The sequence below is a fragment of the Bombus vosnesenskii genome, unplaced genomic scaffold (genome assembly GCF_011952255.1).
Source record: "Bombus vosnesenskii isolate JDL3184/JDL3185 unplaced genomic scaffold, Bvos_JDL3184-5_v1.1 scf7180000013267, whole genome shotgun sequence".
Lineage (NCBI taxonomy): Eukaryota > Metazoa > Arthropoda > Insecta > Hymenoptera > Apidae > Bombus > Bombus vosnesenskii.
This window is the reverse complement of record NW_022882927.1, coordinates 3,942,629-3,963,253: the sequence shown is the minus strand read 5'-3', so window position 1 is coordinate 3,963,253 and position 20,625 is coordinate 3,942,629. Positions and strand designations below refer to the sequence as shown.

General features: G+C 34.2%; 5 protein-coding genes and 2 long non-coding RNA genes across 9 annotated transcripts; 2 read left to right on the top strand and 5 right to left on the bottom strand.

Moving 5' to 3' along the window:
* The first annotated feature begins 152 nt into the window (after positions 1-152).
* Positions 153-18,237, top strand: LOC117230626. 2 transcript variants are annotated; one of them, XR_004492811.1, is made up of 3 exons: positions 153-267; positions 1,093-1,162; positions 1,365-1,750. It is a non-coding gene; the product is annotated as an uncharacterized LOC117230626 (long non-coding RNA). The 2 variants fall into 2 exon arrangements; XR_004492810.1 differs by lacking the exon at positions 153-267 and adding an exon at positions 18,208-18,237 and having other exon boundaries at positions 1,007-1,162; positions 1,365-1,413.
* LOC117230625 lies at positions 1,804-3,528 on the bottom strand. Of its 2 annotated transcripts, XR_004492809.1 has the most exons (3): positions 3,186-3,528; positions 2,863-3,022; positions 1,804-2,784 (listed from the first exon to the last, which is right to left on the bottom strand). It is a non-coding gene; the product is annotated as an uncharacterized LOC117230625 (long non-coding RNA). The 2 variants fall into 2 exon arrangements; XR_004492808.1 differs by having other exon boundaries at positions 1,804-3,022.
* LOC117230605 (vacuolar protein sorting-associated protein 51 homolog) lies at positions 4,594-8,106 on the bottom strand. The gene is made up of 10 exons (XM_033488202.1): positions 7,739-8,106; positions 7,530-7,664; positions 7,233-7,454; positions 6,540-7,135; positions 6,252-6,465; positions 5,963-6,187; positions 5,551-5,885; positions 5,309-5,486; positions 4,974-5,086; positions 4,594-4,914 (listed from the first exon to the last, which is right to left on the bottom strand). The coding sequence occupies exons 1-10, from the start codon at positions 7,817-7,819 to the stop codon at positions 4,806-4,808; spliced, it is 2,208 nt and encodes a 735-aa protein (XP_033344093.1). The 5' UTR covers positions 7,820-8,106; the 3' UTR covers positions 4,594-4,805.
* On the top strand, positions 8,128-10,333 carry LOC117230610. Its single transcript, XM_033488217.1, has one exon. It carries the CDS (start codon positions 8,364-8,366, stop codon positions 10,290-10,292), a length of 1,929 nt encoding a protein of 642 aa, XP_033344108.1. The 5' UTR covers positions 8,128-8,363; the 3' UTR covers positions 10,293-10,333.
* Positions 10,922-11,459, bottom strand: LOC117230622. The gene is made up of 2 exons (XM_033488238.1): positions 11,234-11,459; positions 10,922-11,160 (listed from the first exon to the last, which is right to left on the bottom strand). Exons 1-2 carry the CDS (start codon positions 11,370-11,372, stop codon positions 10,976-10,978), a joined length of 324 nt encoding a protein of 107 aa, XP_033344129.1. The 5' UTR covers positions 11,373-11,459; the 3' UTR covers positions 10,922-10,975.
* On the bottom strand, positions 11,594-12,954 carry LOC117230617 (charged multivesicular body protein 3). The gene is made up of 4 exons (XM_033488231.1): positions 12,809-12,954; positions 12,687-12,747; positions 12,230-12,624; positions 11,594-12,161 (listed from the first exon to the last, which is right to left on the bottom strand). Exons 1-4 carry the CDS (start codon positions 12,851-12,853, stop codon positions 11,997-11,999), a joined length of 666 nt encoding a protein of 221 aa, XP_033344122.1. The 5' UTR covers positions 12,854-12,954; the 3' UTR covers positions 11,594-11,996.
* LOC117230602 lies at positions 13,210-20,539 on the bottom strand. Its single transcript, XM_033488197.1, has 3 exons — positions 20,073-20,539; positions 16,014-17,664; positions 13,210-15,896 (listed from the first exon to the last, which is right to left on the bottom strand). Exons 1-3 carry the CDS (start codon positions 20,180-20,182, stop codon positions 13,287-13,289), a joined length of 4,371 nt encoding a protein of 1,456 aa, XP_033344088.1. The 5' UTR covers positions 20,183-20,539; the 3' UTR covers positions 13,210-13,286.
* Positions 20,540-20,625: the final 86 nt, after the last annotated feature.

The window sequence follows — 20,625 nt, the reverse complement described above, 5'->3', positions numbered from 1 at the left end:
ACACGCGCACGACACATGCATCACAACTGCAGACTGACGACTGAGCGATAAACTGTTCTTGATTGGCTTAATATAGTCGGACGAGCGCTGTAATTGGCCGCTCCTTGCCGCGCGGGAAATGATTGGTCAATTTAATCCTAGAAGCACGGTGCATTAAGCATTCAACCAGCGTTCAGTACCTATTAACGGTTCGCAAGAGAGGCACTGCCACTGCTACCGCCATGGTTTTCTGCACTGTGTGACGATACACCTAGTCACGGTGGTGGTGTATGGTTCTTTCTTTATCATCTTCTATATGTTATGGCCTCATCCGAAGTGTCTCCCCGTCTAACCCCGTCGTTTTCTCTTTTTTTTTCTCTCTCGCCATCGTTCCAAATCAATTTACCAATTGAAATCAGTGCCGGACAGTGAAGAATCGCGTCACTGAATGGTCCGCCAACCGACGGGCAATGTGCGTTCTCCCCTGTGCCTGCCTTCCACCGCTTGTTTTATCAAACCATTCACCGGCTCACCAAATCCTTATTGCCTTGCCTTGGCGCACGATTTGAATCGCGCGGCTGATGACACAACCTCTCTGTAACAGTGCTTTTCAACCTTTACTTACTGATCGAATTACACATATGTTCGAGATATGAACCATTTGATACGGAATTGTCGGAAAACGGAAATTGAAATCTACCACGGAAATGTGGTAACGTAAAATGAGACTCTTTATATAGAATAAAAGATACGTTCAACGATAAATTTGATAAAAAGAATATATATATATATACTTTTAAAACGAGAGTCGTTGCGAGGGTAGGGAATTATTTAAGATATAAAATAATATTAAATAATGTTAAAAACTTTTATTCTTTTATGGAATAGGATTTTATTTTTTGATGATTATATTTTGAATAACTACGTAAGTCGTGAGACGCGATGGAAAGCCTGTTTAATAATATAATAAAAGTAATCTAAGGATTTAAGAAATGCATTAAAGAACGCAAAAATTAATTTGCAATATAATTAATCTATAATTTTTTATTCATTTATAAAGTAAAACGAATATACATTTCTTTATAAATTTTGGTATGACTGTCGTGGTGGCAGTTGAGAATCGCGGGCACGGGTGATGAAGCGTCCGAGACGTTGATTGGTCGAGAGGCTCCCTTCCGGTTTAGTAAGTATATTTTTGGTGGTGAGATTTCCCGCGCTACGATTATTCGTTTTCCGGATATATTTTAATTTTATAAGTGGAATAAGTGGCTTTATATATAGAATGAGTCGTTTAATATCGTAATAACAATTCATTTAACGATTGTGACGCGTATAGAAACTTACCGTGAATTACAAGCAGAGTGAAATATATTTGAAATTTCCAGGACTACCATAACGAAATATTCAAGATGGTAAAACATTTTTAAACAATTCGTAAGTAGATTCAACATTAATTTACTGCTATTATTTTTGAAATATCGAATAAATTGAACTTAATCACGATTATACGATGTATGTACCCATCGAAATTATGGCATTTCTGTGTGAAAAGTAATCGTGCCGAGGTGAATTTCTAAATCATCATCTACGGCACTACTACTTAACAGACAGATCAGCACATTAAGGTAACGTGGTAGCCTCTCTCTAGCTCTTGTGTCCTCGACAATTGCCCGCTGACTGCGTTAGACGAAATGCAGACCCAAATATATACGTCTAAATGGGATTAAAGTTCGAATTTTCCATGATCATTACTCAGACGATTTGTCCTATCTCGTTATGTGTAAATTTTCTTTCGAGTTTACCTCTAAATTGAGGGAACTCGTCTTCTTTTTATAAAGAGAATCATACATATAATAGATCATCTCGATACATATATAGATGCAACTTCGTGCGTTTCGAGGCACCTGTCGGGAAGATAGCTTAATTTGCGAACATGACAACGAGTGTGTTCTTTTCCCGCCCGTTGTTACGGTCACAAGTCGAAATATCTTCGCCCTTAACCACTCTTACCTGAAAGAATCATCATATTTTTATTTCAAACTCTTTAACTCAACCCTGCTGCGATTCTCGAGCTTTTTACTTTTTAACCTCACTTAATTTTGGTCTTTGCTTATACCTTTAATTTTGATTTTCCAATTTCACTTTAGAGAAAGGAATTTTTAATGCTTTAAGAAAACTATTAGTATACAATTGAAACGGGAAATCATACGTGACAGTAGCGGTTTTCTTTTATATGAGTATTTTAAAGCGGTCACATTGGAAGCAATTATTTTTATATATAGCTCCTTTTTAAAGAAATATTCTAGTAATAGAAAAATACGATTCGTTGGCTCAAAAATGCAGCAAGGTTAAAATACATATATGCGACAACGCTGTGTAAATTGTATATACATGCGTCGTTCTCACAACATTACTTTAAATATTATCGCTTATGCAAAGTATGTATGAAGACAACTTCGAATAGATTTATCAGTTCAAATAGTTGGTCATAGTGTGAATCATCGGTAACCAACATTTTCGGTTGTTTTCATTGTTGGTACTATCTATATCTATACAAATATCAAGGTTTGGAAATCGTATCGTTAGTAGAGCAATTACTAATTGATCGAAGGACCGTTAGTAGGTCCAGTCGTGCAAATTGACGAAGAATGACGATGGCCGTATAGAGTTTAATGGAGGAAAAGGACAGCTTGTTGATTAATGTGTGCACGCGGTGTGCCCCTATGCCGCAGAATGTGCTCCTGTACAACCGTCAGCTTGCACTTGGGAATAGTTTGGTCATTTCGTGATAATCGTCGTCTCTGCCTGGATAGATTCACGCACAATTTTCTCATGCGGGTCCATTTTACTGATTTAAAGCAACTTACGCAGCGTGTAACGCACCTTTTATTAGTATACAATCCCTGTTACGTAGTCTTTTTTTTCGTCGATGCCGATCCATTGTTCATCGATTAGACTAGCCTCGTGTCCCGTGAGATTTAAATAAAACATGGTTTAATGGCTATTCTTCGTGCGTCTTCAAATTTACGATCAGAGATCTCTACTATAATGAAATCAGTTCAAAAATCACTAGTATGTTTGGTTACTTTATTATTCGATAATTTGAGAAAAAACGGCACCTTATTCAGTTTTAAGTCATCACATATGTTTATATATTTTCCTTTTGAAAACGTATAAATAACGTCCGTAAATATTGTTACACTTACTTTTGGTTTATGGCACTTCGTTTTAGTTTATTCTTCCTAAGTTTCTTTAATACAGAAGCACAATTATACACAGTTTCGTTGCTCATCAATGCCTGTATAACGATTTAAGGTGGAATGAGCGTGCCATCGAAAATACACTTCGTAGCGTACAGAAGACACACGTGCACAGGTGTTTCCTGAAATCACGTGTGCCACATATGACTCTAAAATGATACCGTACTGCTTCTCGCAAGAGAAAATATATTTTATTCAACCTAGAGCAAAATAGAACTTCCGAATCTCTCAATTTATTAACGGAATTCTAAATTAAATGTATTACAATGTAAACATTCGGAACATAAGATTTAATAGTAACAAACATACAGAGTAGTTTTGAATTTGAAATATTATATCGGACTTTCGACTTGAGATTGGATTTGGCAAGCGTCTGAGTGAAATTTAGTGAATTTTCCCTGAATTTCCATGGAAATTCATGATTGAACGAGGGAATGGCCCCGGCCGAGTAATTTAGAAGAGTTTATTAAATTGGGTAGAATGCTGTGCGTAGGCCTACGCCGGATACTCGGAGAATGAATCTCATCCAACGAGAGGAAGTTCGAATTAACTCGAGCCACTGCCAAGGGGGTACGGCAGAACCCCATATACTATAAGCTCTTGTCCCATTTATTCTTTGCACATTTATGCGTCATACACGACAGTCGTCGATGGAAAAATATCGTTCCAATAACAACAAATTTCAAGTACTCTAAATCGATGTTAAATTGGTATATTATAAAAATGATAAAGTGGTTGATAAAATTTACAGTAGATTACGGATGTTTATGGAAATTCATATTTTTAACCTGGGAAGTTAAATAAGGATTTGTTTCGTCAACTAAGTATTATATTTCCAATATTTTATATATCTGTACATATTATGTGCATCCACGGTATAGTACTTATAAAGTTTAAAGGTGGAAAATATAATAGAGAATTAAAATTTCGTTGGTATACGATAGAGCCACATACTATAAACTTTTGTCCTTTATTTATTCTTTGTATCTGAATGTGATTGGTGGCAAATTTGTATAACAAAAATTAAACGATCGATGAAATTTAAAGTTCAAAAGTGTAGAATGTAACAGAGAATTAAGACTTATTAGAATCATTTGACCCTGCTTCTTACAGAGTATTAAGACTTTAATGAGTTTATTTTATGCCGGATAGGTGGGGGGACATAAAGGAAAGAAGACGAGAGATCGTATCGCTGAATCGATAGAGAAGGAAAGACATAAAAGTATGTCGTACATCGCGCTACTTGAATTGTAGTACTTTGACACGATCAGACCCTGTAGTATTCGATCTGCGTGGGCGGTCATACGAAACGAATAAAAGGATAGAGAGATAATTAGATAAAAGAGATAGGTCATTTTTTGCGGTTCGTCGTTAAATTTATTCGTGGAATGTACAGTGTTAATGATAAAATATATAAGAATATACACGATATTATGAATCATTTGTATCATAATATTTACTCATTTTTACAAACAATAATACAAGATATACATAATGCTAGAAAAGACTGTACAGTATGCCAGTCGAAATAACAATATCAGCATTCCTCTTCTATCTATAATTTATTCATCCTCTTTCACAAATAATATCTACAACGCTTGGTTCCATTAAGACTGGTTCTAGACATCTGTGCACAGCACTTCCAAGTATCTCGTCTAATAGGAAATGGACAACACTGAAAAAATATTTCGTGTAAGATTATTCTTGTACAAAACAATAATATCTTAGACTTACTTTTCATCTGAAACAAATCTCCATAGATACAGTTGTAGATAATGCGTGTCGACTTGGATTTGTTGCAGACCATATTTACTGAACGTTCGTAATCTTACGCATTCCAGGAAAGTCTGTAAATAAAGAATAATTCTTATCGTTCGTTTAGGATAGAATATTGAGTCTTGATAGTATCGAATGTACAAAATATGTTGCGTAGTATACAGTATACGCAACGCGAGAGAATAAGGTATCTTCGTGATGCAAAGTGGATAATGGCTGTGCTATTTTATCATTGTAAGTGGCTGACAGCACCTGTTTCTATTACAGTACTGTGTCTGCTAAAAGTATTTTACCTTTAAACTTATTTTGATAATCCCCGTAAGTATCGAGGCTTTATTGAATTGAACCGAGGAAAATATTTCTATACGTTCCGAAAATAACTTATGAATATTCGTCACCAATGACGAATCCATATGATTGGGTGTGTACGACGACCAGCTTGATCTATAGTGATGTCTCGACACACTCACGCTAGAAACAAAGAAAGTTATTTAATGAAACGTCATTAATCGTTTAGAAAACGATTATATTGTACCTATGGGTTTTTCTACTGCTGTCGCTACTTCTGTCGACTTGACCATCAGAATCGTCGTATAATGCAGCCACTTGAGTGTCGATTAACGTCACATCTTCTACGACCCTCTTCATTACAGCTCTAACGGTTCTTGGCTCGATCGTATGCAACCAATCTCTCGTTTCGACGGATTTTCTTAACATTTGCGATACTGCTAAACCTTGAATGCGAACGTAATGGTTCAATAAATTTTGCGCTGCTTCTTGGAATTTGTCGCAAATCTCTGCTTCAGTTGTAATAACGTTTCCAGATGATGTGTACTGTTCGATGTTGAATAAATTATCAGTAGTAGTAAGCTGTAATTGTTGAAAAATGTCAAAACGATTTCTTATAGATTTGTTTTTTAAAATTACTTTAAAATTATTCACTCTACCAAATATTTGACATTATTTTCTTTGTACTCGATGCACATTTTGCTCAATAAAAGTAACAGAGTGGGTGGGAATTTTGGAATATCAGAGCCGGTAAAAAATTCACTTGCAGTGATCACTAAATGATGTAAAAATCCAACTACTAGGCCTTCCCTAACTTCGTCCACACAGAAATTTTGCAGGAATTGCGTTTTTAAACTAAAGGACAGATCCGGTTGCAAAAATACCTAAAATTACATCATTTTTAGTTAATCAAAATAAATTAAAAAATGCTAAGGATAAAAGACAAACCAATAAATCCTGCAAAACTCCTTTAATTTTTTCTATAGTAGGTATTATCAGTAATGCCTGAAGTTCTGCTAAACTATTATCTCCGTCCTGAGAAGCTTTGGTTGTCAATATTTGTCTCACTTTAACAAGTGTTTCACTTAAATGAGACTTTAAATTGTCTAAATGATTGCGACATTGTTTTCTACCCACGTTAATAACGATATTGGTACCTGTTCTGTAAATAAAAAGTACACGTTTTAATCTGGATTTTACTTTATATAAATATAATAAAGACTATTGTTTTATTACCTTGCAAAGTCTGTATCTTTACACAACATATTCATTGCTTGCAGTCTTCTATGGAATTTATCTAATGCTTTTACTAAAATAGCTGTATCAGCTACACTTTCTACTCTCTTACTAATTAAATCAAAATATTTTTTCATATTTTTCATGATAAAGTTATTCGAACGTGTGATGGCTTTTGCATCAAAATCATCAGTAAATTCATTATCTTCTGATGGTGGCTGATTTATAAACATGTCATTGTACGATGCAATGATCAAACATAAGTCACTTAGAAATCCTGAACTAGTCATATCTACAAATTCTATGATATCATTTTCATACATATCTTTTAGAGCATCTAGTTGTTCAACTAATCTTCCATCTGCATGTGTTAAAAATTCGGCACACAAAGAATCAGCTGGTTCTTTTAGCTGTAGCAAAAGATCTACATTTTCAGCTAAAGATACAGTTGATACATCTCTTTTATGAAATTGCATTCTCAGCCTTGACTTGAGTTCCTCTACAATATCCTCACAATCTTTTTGTATTCCTTGAAAGGAAGGCATATTACCATACTGATTCAATACACGTTGTGCATGAATATAATCTTGTACTGCCTGAAAGTTACAAATATATTTTTATGTAGATGCAATTAGATATATGTAAAATGAAGGGAAGTGTATATAATATAATGATATACAATGTGACATAGACCTGTGCATAATTCTCTTCATTTATTTTATCTTTTAAATTGCCAGGCAATTTAAAGAGGAATTGCAACTTTTTTAACAGTGTATGAACTGAAGATAATTTGGCAATCTGTTGTCTAGTACCCTGTAATGTTGATGAAATCTGTTCTGAAAAAGAAGTGATACTGTCCATGTTTTTCGCCAGTAAATTCATACTATCTTCCATTTTCTTAAAATCTGTTTTCATCTAAATAATGAATATTGAATAAATATTAAAAATTGAATTAATAATCATATTTATACAAAATCCGGGCAGATTTACCTTCCTGATAGTATCTGTAGCAGATATAAATTTATTATAATTTTCATATACTAGAGTTTGCATATCAGAATGTAAAATTTGAGTATTTTTTATGATTTCTGCCTCGTGATCCATAATTTGTTTTAATGTACACTCCTGCATCAAAAGTAAAATTAATTTGTGTTGTTAAACAAATATAGAAAATAATAAATATTAGGAAATGTACTTACTTTTAATAATTTTTGGAAATACATATCAGGATTAAAGTGCTGTCCATTAATATCATATGGATTGTTCAAATTTTCTGCCATTTTGACTAATTTATTCGTATTTTTTATTCGTAAAACAAAGTTTTGACAGTAACTAGGTTAGCTATTGTATTGGCAAGTTACAGCTGTATTATTTAAATTCTGAGGAAGGTTAGGTGGAAGACGCTTTAACAAGCAGCATAACCTCTCGTAGCTTAAGAAAAGCGCAACAAGTATAATAACATGAAGAGAGAGCGATTTTTTAACATTCTTTTTTAAAGAAGACGTGTCTTACGAAAAATTATAATATTCCGAACTTTTTGAATATTACTGCATTTCATATAAATGTTAAAAATTTAAGATACATTGAAAAATAATGAAGGTGTTATTATATTTTATTACTGGATTTTATTCTTTAAATATCATAAAACTACACCATATACAAAAAGGTTGTAAACAAATAATTTAATTTTAAGTCTCTTGAAAAATGTGTTAACTGTGACGTTTGAAAAAACGTTTGATTAAGAGTTAACGTTTTTCATGAAACTGTGACAAAATGGAATTCTCTATTTGACGAATGTATAGAGGCGAAGAATAATTTAAAAAGATGCCACATCCGTGTGTCGTATGCGGTCGTTCGCGTATGAATCCAAACAATAAAGAAGAAGAATATATGTTTTTTGGATTTCCCGTCAACGATGAAGCTCGATGCAGAAAGTGGTTGGAATTTTGCTGTCGCGAAGATTTATATAAACTTACAAAGAAACAATTACTTCAACGAATGGTATGTTCTAAGCACTTTGAACAGAAGGATTTTTTAAATGAGTATCTTGACAGATTAAATTGTACGGCAGTACCCTCAATTTATGATCCTAAACAAAGTTTGTACAACATAACCTGCGTATTATGTGGTCGATCTCGTCGAGATCCATCAGATTTAGATTATGACGGCGTAACATTTCATCATTTCCCTGGCGAAGAATTTCGATGTTTAAAATGGCTTGATTTTGTTGGTGTAGATTCATATTATAGATTGACTAGAAAAGAAATTTTATTTTGTTACATTTGTTCAAAACATTTTGATCGTTCTCAATTTATGCCTGGTTATAAGAGCAGATTGATAGACAATGCTGTTCCCAATATCAGAAACCCTGATCAGGTGGATGGATCTGAACAATATATTATGGAATTTGTGTTTGAATCAAAATATAGTTCCTCAGACAAATCTAAGAAATTAGAGCCTTTACCACCTGCTGTCTTAGAAAGTCAAGCATGTGCTGCTTGTGGTAGATCAAGATCTGATCCAAGAAATAAAATAGAAAGATACAAGTTCCATCCTTTTCCTGCTTATGAAATTGGCAGGTGCTTAAGATGGTGTCAATTTTTGGGTAGAGAGGATTTATTAAAAATGTCACCAAATCAAATAAGAAAGTTGGTACTTTGTTCAAAACACTTTCAAACAGGACAAAGTTTTCATAAAGTCGGACCATGTGATGCAGTTCCAACTATAAAGGATATATCACAATTAGACTGTGACAATTCAACAGAAAAGATAGAAGATGACCAAGATACATTAGAAGAAGCTAATTGTAATAATACAACTAAAGGAATTAAAAGGCAAGGTTTTTCAAGACCTTTAGTATCTAGTAAAAAACCAAAGGTAGATAATAAGCCCACACCTCTTGCAAAGAAACGTGGGAAATCTAAAAGGCCAACTCTTATTAACATTCCAAGGCCTGATCCTGATAATATTGAAAATCGTGTGATAAGAAAATTACCACTTCCTCCTACCTCTAATTGGAAAATTCAATTCACAGATCAATTTCAACCCATAACAATAGCAAATCATATTACATCAAATATTTCAAATAATATGCAAGGTAACATAAAGAAAGTAATCCTACCATTTACTGGTGATATATCAAACTTAGGTGCTCCTATTCCAGTGCATAGTTTATCCAGTATTCCCCCTGGTTTATTAATTAAAATAGATCTTCCTGAACAGGAGCAACAAAAGATGAAAGCAATGAAAAAGCAAACTAGACCAAAAATAACACATACTCCTATTGCTTCTAATGAAATTGATACAAGACAGCAAGTGTGGGTGAAAAATGGTGAAGCTTCAGTCACATTGCCAGTTATAAAACAAAGCAAACAAGAGACAGATAAAAATTTAGTTGAATTTCTGTCAACCTCTCTAGAGGAAACAGAAGGTAAAGTAGTAACTGAAGAATTAGAAGTACATGAGGAAGTTGTACTACCACATACATTGGAAGTGTTAGATGACGAAGCATCTAATGTGAAAGAAGAGCAATTTTATGAAGATTTTGAAGAAGTAGAATGCTTATCGTCAAAAGAGCAAAAGCCTGTCAGACGTAGAAAAGGTTCAGGAACAATGAGAAGAACAATTTTTCCTATTAGAAGTGAAGTCAAATATTTTCTGCGCAAATTGGCACCTCATATGCATAGATTACCTAGGAGAGCTAGAGCACAGATGAAACTTGCAATTGTTAATATGGTGATTGATCACTTGTAAATTTGCTAAGATATAAATAAATCATAATATTTTTAAGAGTATATAATTAAATATAAGTATTCTAAACTCTTGTACACATTACAGCTACTTATATATTAAGAGAGACGAGACATATACCATTTAGAGAGTGACAATTAAGATATATTATTTTTATTATATATTTATAACATGATGGTGATAGGTAATGATAATAATATATCTAAAATAATAAAAATTTTTGTAGAGTACAAATGATATGTGTAGCAAATTATTCAATCATTTTTATGTCATTTGATTTTATTATTGTTGAAACGTACATTTTTGTATAACAAAGATATAGTACTGTTATAAAGATTTTTAAGAACTTACAAATTTTTTATGATTAAAAGTAATTGATGTTGTATCTTAAATTTTTATAATAGGAACAAGCTATAATTTCAGTTTGTAATTTATGTGAATGTGTTTGTATTTTTATGTATGTACATATGTACATATATATATATATATATATATATATATATAGTGATATTATGTTGTAAAAAAATATGTAAAAAGATTTATGGTGCAATAAAATTTTTTGACAAGATCTTGAAATATAAGATGAAAACAATGTAAGTATTTTTTAATTATTTAAGTGAGTAATTTATGTATTTTTTAAATCAATTTGCATATTTTCTTCAAATATACAATGTAGTTTCAGAAGTTTAAAGTTTATGGAATATAAATTTCAAAGGTATTAAGTCTGGTACGATAGGTATCCACATTTTATCTACATTAGAAATATTAATATTTGGTTGTTCTCGAGGGTAAAGAAGTAATGGTTTAGAGAAATCTCCACATAATCTGATAGGGTTTTTTATCCACAAAACTTTTGCAGAAGCAATTGATTCTAGCATAAATGATTGAAATCAGGATATCATCTAATTTTATTGTATACTGAGTGAATTTGTACTTTTACTTACCTACATTCACTTTAGGTAGTAAATAGTGTTCTGTACCAATGCCATAAGATCCGAATTTATTTACTATTTCTTGATAGTCTGTACATTTACACAATATGCCAAGAGGATGCTCTACACAAATATCAAATTTGGGGTACATAGTTTGCTATAAAATACTACAATTCTGTGATTTAGTATAAGTTAATATCAAAATACTGAAGTTGAAAGTGTCTGAACTCGGCAACTTTAAAATTATGCATATGTAAATAATATAATGACCTTTTGTGTACATGTATTTACTAGTAATCTATATAATGCTTTTGCATTATTTTTATTGTATTAGTATATATGAGAGGTGTAATTAGAAAGTGCACAAATCAATAACAATAAAAACCATTGTATATATAACACAAATTAATACAAGATTTTGGTGATTGTAATTAAATTAAGAATATCTTTTAACATAATACAATCGAGAAGCCAGCTTCTCTGTATTTATGACTTTCACATGGAGTTGAAATATAGTGGCAGCCTACGAATCACGCACAGATTATAAAAGCTGGATATAAAAGCTGTGTAGATGAAATAAAAATTTTTGTTTTCATTCTTATAATAATTATTTTCTTTTGACTATTTAATATAAAAGCATTAATTAGATATTAAGAAATGTTATTAAAATATGGTAGGCATTCATTTCACTGTATTTGTACATTATGTATGTATATGTCCAATAAGTACAAGCTGATTTTAAAGTCAATGCAAATGAATTATTTATATATTACACCTAACTACGGAGACTTTGTAGTCTCATTTTCATTTCTTCGAGTTCCTTATCATCTACTTTTTCAGTTTCTTCTTCTGCAGAAGTAGATGCTACAACAGATCCTGGTGCTTCTGTAACAACTGCAGGAGCTGTACCTAATTGACCAGCAGTTACTTCCCATAAAATCTGTAATATATGTTATGTATTTTATTAGTATGTCGTTTATGTTCTTTAAACATATCCAGATGACCTACTTTATCAATTTCCTCATCTGCTTCATCTTCTACTTCTTCAGAATCTTCCACAGATTCCATAGTTTCATCTAACATTTCTTCAATAATACCAGCTTTCATCATTTCCTTTGACAATTCTCTCATTGTCGCTGCTACCTCTGGTACTCTTACTAATGATTGCATTGCTTGCATTACTTCTGTGGATTTTTGGACTGAACCAGCAACTCTAATCGTTGCTAACTGATTCTTCATTTGTAACGAAACAGAATTCATTTGTGCCTTTGACGTGTGAAGCTTGTTGCAAGCTTTACGTGCACGTATTATTTCCTTTGCTAGAATTTTACAGACATCCTTGTCACCTTTTTTTGCTGCTTCTTTTAAAGAACGTTTTACCTTTTCTTCTTCTCGCTGAATTGCTGTACATGAATGTTATTTGCGTTAGAATACATTCTATAAAATACTACTAGTAACTGCTTACCTCTAACCTGTCTATCCATTTGATAGCCTTCTTTCCTTAATTTATGTGTCCATTCTTGAACCTGAAATACGATTTCTTGTAAATAATTGAATAGATAGATAGATTTTCATTTTATTTCTAACCATTTCTTTCGGATTCTTTTCCTGAGATTTGCCAAATAAGCCCATTTTTTTGCTATGTTGACAGAAGTTCGTATCTGCCAAACATAACCAAGCTACCTTCCAGTCGAATCACAAATTATTCTAGGTAACTATTAGGATTACGTCATTGCTGTATGAATCACCAATCTTTACACGGTAATAAAAAACAGACACTGACAGATATAAAAGATAAAAAGAAAAGTATTTAACGCGATAAATATATGTTGATATTACTATTCTCCAACAAAATTTTTGAAATTATTTATTTAAAAAAAATTGAGAAGGGTTTAATCTTCCTTAAATTTTTTGAAACATATATTTTATTTATTTTTTCTTTACACTATATAGGAAAATTCGAAAACAAATATAACATATGGAAGTATAAAAGCTATTAAAATGTAATCAAGGAACTTATAGAATAACGACATACATTATACATTTTAAAATAATAAAAATATGTTTATATTCTATTATTTGTATTTAATACTATGTCTTTTAACCAATTTAATACTGTTGTCACTATTTCTACTCGTTTGTCCGCGTCTTCATTTGTGTTACGTTGATATCGATACCTCTCAAAATCAAAGTTTGTTGCATCATCGTGTGGATTATTTTTTATCCCCCTTTCTTTGGCATCAACATTAGTTTTATAATTTTTTGATCGCTCGTCAATCTTTTTTTCCGCACCAAAATTCCACGCAGTTTGCATTTTCCCCGAGTTCAGAGATAGATTGTATCTTCTCGCGAAAGTTTCCACGGGCATCGAGAAAATCTGTAAGCTGTCGTCAGCTGAATCGCATCTTTCTCGTTCGTTCAGTGAAACTGATTTCATCGATTCGCGTTTGAAAATTCTTCCATCTGTCCTATCAGCATTTTCCGTTTCTAAATTTCGCTTCACAGTTCGAAGAACGTTGCCGTTCTTGGGTACGCAACAAGGGCACTCCTTGTTTAATAGTTGTTCGCAGATCTTCCTGGAAATCGATAAAGCGTAAGAACCATCGTGCAGTTTTCTTATCTCCAAGGGTAGTTTGACACCGTCACCGATGTAAAACAACTCGGAATTTTGAAGACTTTGCACGTCGTCCGCGTTATTCTCATTTTTCTTCGTGATTTTCCCCAAATAATAAGTAAAATCGTTTGCGGAAGTAGCATCATCATCATAAAGCGCCGTTGTCGAACTCTTATTTTCCAATTCCATCGATCTTTCTGTACTTTCAGCCGCTTCTCTATGCATAACATCAGCATTTTCTGCTGGATTCATCGATGGAGAATCATATTCTACAGGCGTGTAATCTTCTGTTTCCGTAGATAGAGATTTGTCTTGAGTACCTAAGGTAGCAGCAACGTTCCAATTTTCGGTGGAAATCGAATTATATGTTGCAACTTCAGGAATTTCTTCCAACGTTGTCGTCTCAAATTCTTCTATCTCAGTTTCTTCTGCATTATTCGGTGTTTCATTTTGTTGAGAAGATTCTTCTGCACTCTGATCTATCTCAGTGATTGGATAACTGGTAGCATCCTCTGTTCCAAAATTCATTGCTTCTCCTATCATTTCTTTATCCGAAGATTCCATCGAAGAAGGTGTTTCCTGATTTTCTATACCTTTTTCATATATAGACGATTGTAAAGTGGATTCACTTTCTTTCTTATCGTCTACATCTACTTCACTTTTGGCGATATCCAGAAGCTTATTCATATCGATATTGGAAATATCAAAAGTGGTAGATTCGGGTATATCCTTTGTCGTGGGCATGTCTTCGTTTTCCATTTCCATTATGCTTACTTCGTTGTTCAACGTGCTTTGAATAATCGAATCGAAATTTTCATCGTCTGTTACATTTTTCGGTTTGAAGCTGCGTCGAATGCTTTGTACGATCATGTTCTGAACAGCAGGATTCTTAGCTGCCTGTAAACCAACAGCTGGGTCACGCAAAAGGTTTTTAACGTGAGCCTGCAGTTTTTGTAAATTTGTCTGAGCATGATCTTCTTCGTTCGAAGGTTCCAGTGTAACCAAATTCGTCACCCATTTGCCATTTTTGAATTGATGCTCCTCGACAGTCATCGGTGGAAGTTCTGCTTTGGAACTAGGCGCAGCGGATAACGTGTGTCGTAAATTATTTTTGATCACGTTGGTGGCCCAGTCACTGTCGAACATCTTTCTATCCGTCCCAGTTACTTTCGACAGAAGATTCTTTATTTTATCCAGAACAGTGTTCTCTATCGACGGCATGGACAAAATGCTTTTCAAGTTCGGAACTTGTACAATTTCCGGCAGTAGATCTTCGCCCTTCGCGGAACCCACCGTTTCTTCATTCTCGTTGCCATCCATTTCGGACGAGTCACCGGTGGCAAAGCTATTAATTACCGTTTTTATCGATTTCTGGAGCAACGTGTTGTCACAGAAAGGCAGCTGTTTCGATGGATCATTTATTCCTATAGTATCATCGTTGTTTCTGCTTGATTCTAAGGTCGACTGCAGGGAAGGATCGTCCTCATTTTTGTTGTTCTGGATCGTCACTCGTTCCGTTCCCACCTTTTCATTGTCCGTATTTATAAAACCTTCGTCTGGACTTCTTCCTTCGCCTCTTTCTTCAGATTTATTAGATTCGACATTTTCCATTTCGTAATCGTTATTTAACGAGCCAGCATTATTGTTCGTTTCCGGCAATTCACTCACAGAATCTTCCGCGGAAAATCTCTGCTTCGATGGATCGTCTTTATCATCGATCCTTGCTGACGTATCGGCTTCATTTGAGTTTTTCGAATCTCCAAAATTCAATATCCTTGTTTCCTCCGTAAGAGAAGGTTCTTTGGGCTCGGAATCTTCTTCATTTTCTTCTGTACTCTCCAAAATAGGTTCTAAATTCTGGTTCGGATCATCGCCTGCATATTCTTCTTCGTTCCAATTAGGATTATTTCTCCCCAATTCAACATTCTCTTCAGTATTTCCCTGATCAGGATCGTTCGCGTCATTTAAATATTTCGTGTCCAAGTTCAGTCCATCTTCTTCAGATTCTCCCGAATTTTCCGTAGGATCATTATGTCTACTCTGCAAATTGACATTAGAATCATAATCTTCTTGCGAATTTGAACTCACAGCCTCCTTGCTATCGATACGGGGTTCTTCATTATGATATGGATCACTTTTTCCCGACATAAGATTTCTTTCGTTATTTGCTTCATTTGGGTCTCTTGTCTCTTCTTCTGTATTCTCCACATTGGATTCTAAATTCTCGTTCGAATCATCGTTCGCAGATTCATCTTGATTCCAAAGGGGATTATCTTTTCCCACAACATTTCCCTCGTCATTTCCTCGATCAGAATCCTCCGCGTTATTTAGATCTTTCGTATGCAAGTTCATCCCAGCACTTGCAGATTTTCTGCAATTATCTGTCGGATCATTGTGTTTACTCTGCAAATTGACACCATAATAACGATTCTCTCCTGAATTTGGATTCACAGCAGTTTCCGTGTTGCTTATAAGATCATCGTAGTCGCTGAATCCGTCGTCCCCAGTTTCGTTGTCATAGGCTTTCGACGTGAAGTACACCGACGTAACTTCCTTGATATTCGAGTAATCTAGGGCTCCGCTGTCCGTCGTTTCGTATCCATCCGCGAATTCGTCTCCAAAGCCCGTAGGTATTGCATCAATCGTGTGAGGATTAGTAGCCTGTAGATTAGTATCTTTTTTGGAAGATTCGATCGTTCCCATCGATGTTAAGTGATTTTTCGATTCTGGTTGCACGGATTGCGAATTGTAACTAGGATCATTGGAATCTTCTTCGTTACTACCCGAAGTATCCTCTTCTGCAAATGTTTTTGAAGATGTTGCAGGATTTGTATTTCGAGACAGACTATTGCCAACCATATTTGGAGGACGCTGAGTTTGCCCAACAGTTGGTTGATATTTATTTGAATCGTGTTGACCAATCGGTGTTCGTTGCTCAACGATCGAATTGGGTCTATTACCAAATGTTTTCAATGGAATATTAATATTTGGCGTTCTTTCCCGACTTGGGATCCCGGCCATGGAAGATCGAGGATTTGGGTGATAAACGTATGGAATGTACGGTATCGTTCCGTGTCCCTTCTGGGGAGAAATTGGATTCACATTGTTGGGTATATAGCCAATAGGCGAATATCGAGAAACGATAGGGTACGCCGCAGGCAATTTTTTGGATAAAGGTGATCGATGTGGAACATTTGCGTGAGCTGGTTTTAAGCGTTGCACGCTGCCTATAAGTGGATTTTCATTGTTTGGTTTCCTCGTTATTGTAGGTTTCTTCGTTCTTCGTGGCTTTGGAGCAACATTTGATGTACCTTTTTCAGAAGAAGAATTATCTTTTTCTCTGCAGTAGCAAATGAATTTACCATCGTCGTATACACTCGTCTTTGACGTCATATTTTCTTGAGCAGCACCCACAGTAGGAGCTGTGAGTCCGAACTCTTTTCGAAGCGAGTCTATTAAACTTTCGTCACGAAAAGTTAGATTCTTTGCTTCTTTTATTGTGATTGGGCGTAGTCTAGGTCTTGTCAGAGGTCTCTTTGAAGAAAGCAGTTGCAAGTTTGGCTTTAGACCAACAAAATATTCACGATCTCTTTCATTGTTTGGAGAGTTTTCTGTATTCTTCGATTTCAACGCGTATTCCTTGGGTACTCGCGCGGAAACCTTTTCCCTGCAGAACGGTGTCTTACATCGTCTCGTTTTTTCGTTTTGGCACTCTGTATTTTCTTTTCCCTTGGTTGTTGGCACCAGAATTAGCAAACTTCTTTTATTACCATCTTTGGAGTCAGCTCCATCTTGAATTGGCGAAGGGCCTGAGATTGTAGTACTAGTTCTGGAAAAAAAATTCGATCGTTTATATTAAACACATGTGTATATGCGTATATCTATGGCACTATTAATATCGAAACATATTGAAATAAAATTAAATTTGTTGATTTATTAAATAATTTATAAAACACTTACGAATAATACACATATCGGAATTTTTTAACAAATGGCGAAAATCTATGATGTAATAATTATAGTTTGATATTTCACTTGCAGAAGATAATAAGGCAAAATGATACAAAAAGGTCTTATATAAAATTATATGATCTGAAAATGATCTTATTATACAGTTTAATAATATGATTATATATACTACAATATAGGAAGAATGAATTTTTTCGTAATTGCTCTCTCGAGCAATCGTTTAATTAAAATATTATAAAATGTAAATACACGTTAATGCATTAACGTATAGCTGTTAAAAATTACTATACATTTCTTAATCATAACAAACATCATAAGTAAAATAATCGTAAATTTCTTTCTACAGCGTTTACTTTAAACGTTTAAGTTTCGACGAGCTGATCGTATTGTATTATAATTTTAGGAGCTTTTGTTTTCATCGTAAAGCCTCGATACTTCTCGGAAAGAGGAACAATGTTTGGAAAATATGCGCAGCGAGACGATGTTATTAGAAGATCGTAAACACAAAATCGTCTTGAGAATAGAACGGGGGTTTCGTGCGCCCTTCAATTAGTCTAGCTTTGACCGTGATCGCAATAGCATGCGTAAAGTCGGTACGATTCTATACGCGTATAATTTTATAAAGTGAAATAGTGAGTATTATTTAATCAAAGGCGATCTCCTGCGATGTCCGGTACTTCCGGTGGAATATGAGAAGTCAAGGCCGTGACAAGGATCGTTCGAGTTACCTCTTGGTAAGTGAGTGACCAGAAATATATTCTATAAAAATATTGGATTGTTCGAAAAGTTTTCTTATAGAATTGGAAATTTATTAATTAATCTATGCGCTATTTCTTTTAATTGGCGAGTTTTACTCGTTTCGAACAGCTTTTGTAGGTTTCTAAATTATTCTGTTTCTTGTCATTAAATGCTAAATAACAAACAATAATAGTATACATAAACGATGACAATAAGATCCGATACTTTTTTAATCTATTCTTCCACGGTACACAAGATGTAACAATGTCTTATAGAATGTTTTCGATTTTGAAAATACTACGAACTTTTCGAACAACTCGATATTTTACCCTAATTGTTGTCGTGGGATCCTGGAGAATCTCAGATGCATGTAAATATCGCTATAATTTCATTTTAAAATAGCATGTATCACGGTTTTGCTAATCTTTGATTACGTTGAGCTTGACAGTTACAAATCACAAGTTGTGATTCGAATTTTCATTAAAATACTTCAGGGTCCCATAAGAAAATTCATCGTAGCTAAAAGGGTCGATGAATAAATATACTTGTGCAAGACTCATTGAAAATGCTACGAGATTTTCCGATTTATTCCGCGATTTATACACACACAAACACACACACACATACACACATATATGTATGAGTATAAATTATGTTGATTCGGTGCTTTCTTTCGAATTCGAAATTTTATCATCTTGGCAAGTAAGTCGACGGTGTGTAATTTAAGCGACGCTGACGCTAACAGTTGCGCCAGCGTTGCTCTTGGGCGACTAACATACTTTTGCGCTTGCAACCCAGCAGACTGGTTCCTAATCCGGAATTCGTCCAAGAAGGAAGGTCGTTTGAAAAATCGAAAGAATGTTCCGATGTACTCGGTGGGAAGCTAGATAAATGGTACAGGATAAAGAGAATTTATGAGGGAGTAGCAAATCCTGCAGTATGGGGTGCTGAAATATATTCTAGAGAAAATTTGTTGAATTATCTTTCGTAAATATGATAGTCGCATTCACCGGGGAATAAATGTGGTACTACTACAACAGACTGCCGTATTCTTAAAGAATAAGACTTGAAATATGTTTCCGCGAGGACTCACTTTGCATACACAATCGTCTATAAATATTTGAACGTATTACTGCACATACATAGAATGCAATTCTCAAAAATGAAACCTTTTTATCTAATTTAACTTTGGCAACCATGTACTATAGCTGGTACCAGGTTGTTCATTCGGTTCGTGTTCAGCTTCGGCTTTATTCCCATTTTTTTTCAACTATCGATGAACAGTTGTGATTTTAGAATATTCAAGATCCTCTAAGCACCTGTTGCACGAGATAAACTTAGTATTTCATTTAACGGTTGTGACAATTTGATTCCGGTTGTTTCATGAAGTAAAGAATATTGACAATACAAAGAAATTTACTTATTCAAATATAACAGAAAAATAAGCCTTCTGACCAAATTGCTCATCGTAATCAAATACTTATGACCGGTAAATGTACGTGATTTGTCGAATAGAAAAAGCAAAGTTACCTGTCAGTGGTAAGAGTTTCGATGTCTTCGCTGTTAATGTTGATGCTTTTCGAGTATGATGTTGCGATGAACGCAAGAAGCAAGAACCACGTAAAGATAGGAGGATGCATGATGATCGCGGAAGTCACTCTTGGTCATTGGTGAGTCGTTGCGCGTTTAACATTAAGCTGTTTCTTAGCTCGAGGTGATGTGTACCGAAATCGATGGACAACTGTAGAACTTGGTGTCCGATGCATATATCCCTCAAAGTTGCATACGTGTTTTGATATGTTTGTGTTGCAAAATTTATGGTGTCAGGTAATTGCATTTTGCAATGTACAGGAGTAAACTTGTTATGTATCTTACTACATGTGGAACATCAATAAATGACGGGAATGTAAACGATGTTACATATACGTTTTATGTAGATTGTATTTAGTAATGTTTTTAAAAAGAATAGATTACACATTGCATCGATGTGTGTTTTATTTGTATCTGGGAGCAGAATTAATTTCATTCATCGAAACGAAGTATGATTTACAGTGATCTTTATTTGATCAAAGATATTAAAATA

Excerpts from the sequence above, each read along its gene's own strand:
- LOC117230605 (XM_033488202.1), bottom strand. The coding sequence starts at position 7,819 with ATGGCAGAAAATTTGAACAATCCATATGATATTAATGGACAGCACTTT. Across the intron at positions 7,665-7,738 it reads ATTTCCAAAAATTATTAAAA|GAGTGTACATTAAAACAAAT; the intron begins GTAAGTACATTT and ends CTTTTGATGCAG. Across the intron at positions 6,188-6,251 it reads GAGTTTTGCAGGATTTATTG|GTATTTTTGCAACCGGATCT; the intron begins GTTTGTCTTTTA and ends ATGTAATTTTAG.
- LOC117230610 (XM_033488217.1), top strand. The coding sequence starts at position 8,364 with ATGCCACATCCGTGTGTCGTATGCGGTCGTTCGCGTATGAATCCAAAC.
- LOC117230622 (XM_033488238.1), bottom strand. The coding sequence starts at position 11,372 with ATGTACCCCAAATTTGATATTTGTGTAGAGCATCCTCTTGGCATATTG. Across the intron at positions 11,161-11,233 it reads ACTACCTAAAGTGAATGTAG|AATCAATTGCTTCTGCAAAA; the intron begins GTAAGTAAAAGT and ends CATTTATGCTAG.
- LOC117230617 (XM_033488231.1), bottom strand. The coding sequence starts at position 12,853 with ATGGGCTTATTTGGCAAATCTCAGGAAAAGAATCCGAAAGAAATG. Across the intron at positions 12,748-12,808 it reads AAAAGAATCCGAAAGAAATG|GTTCAAGAATGGACACATAA; the intron begins GTTAGAAATAAA and ends ATCGTATTTCAG. Across the intron at positions 12,162-12,229 it reads CAGATGAGGAAATTGATAAA|ATTTTATGGGAAGTAACTGC; the intron begins GTAGGTCATCTG and ends CATATATTACAG.
- LOC117230602 (XM_033488197.1), bottom strand. The coding sequence starts at position 20,182 with ATGCATCCTCCTATCTTTACGTGGTTCTTGCTTCTTGCGTTCATCGCA. Across the intron at positions 17,665-20,072 it reads GAAACTCTTACCACTGACAG|AACTAGTACTACAATCTCAG; the intron begins GTAACTTTGCTT and ends TTTTTTTTCCAG. Across the intron at positions 15,897-16,013 it reads CAGAAGAAGAGACAAGAGAC|GATTCTAATGTCAATTTGCA; the intron begins CCAAATGAAGCA and ends CAAGAAGATTAT.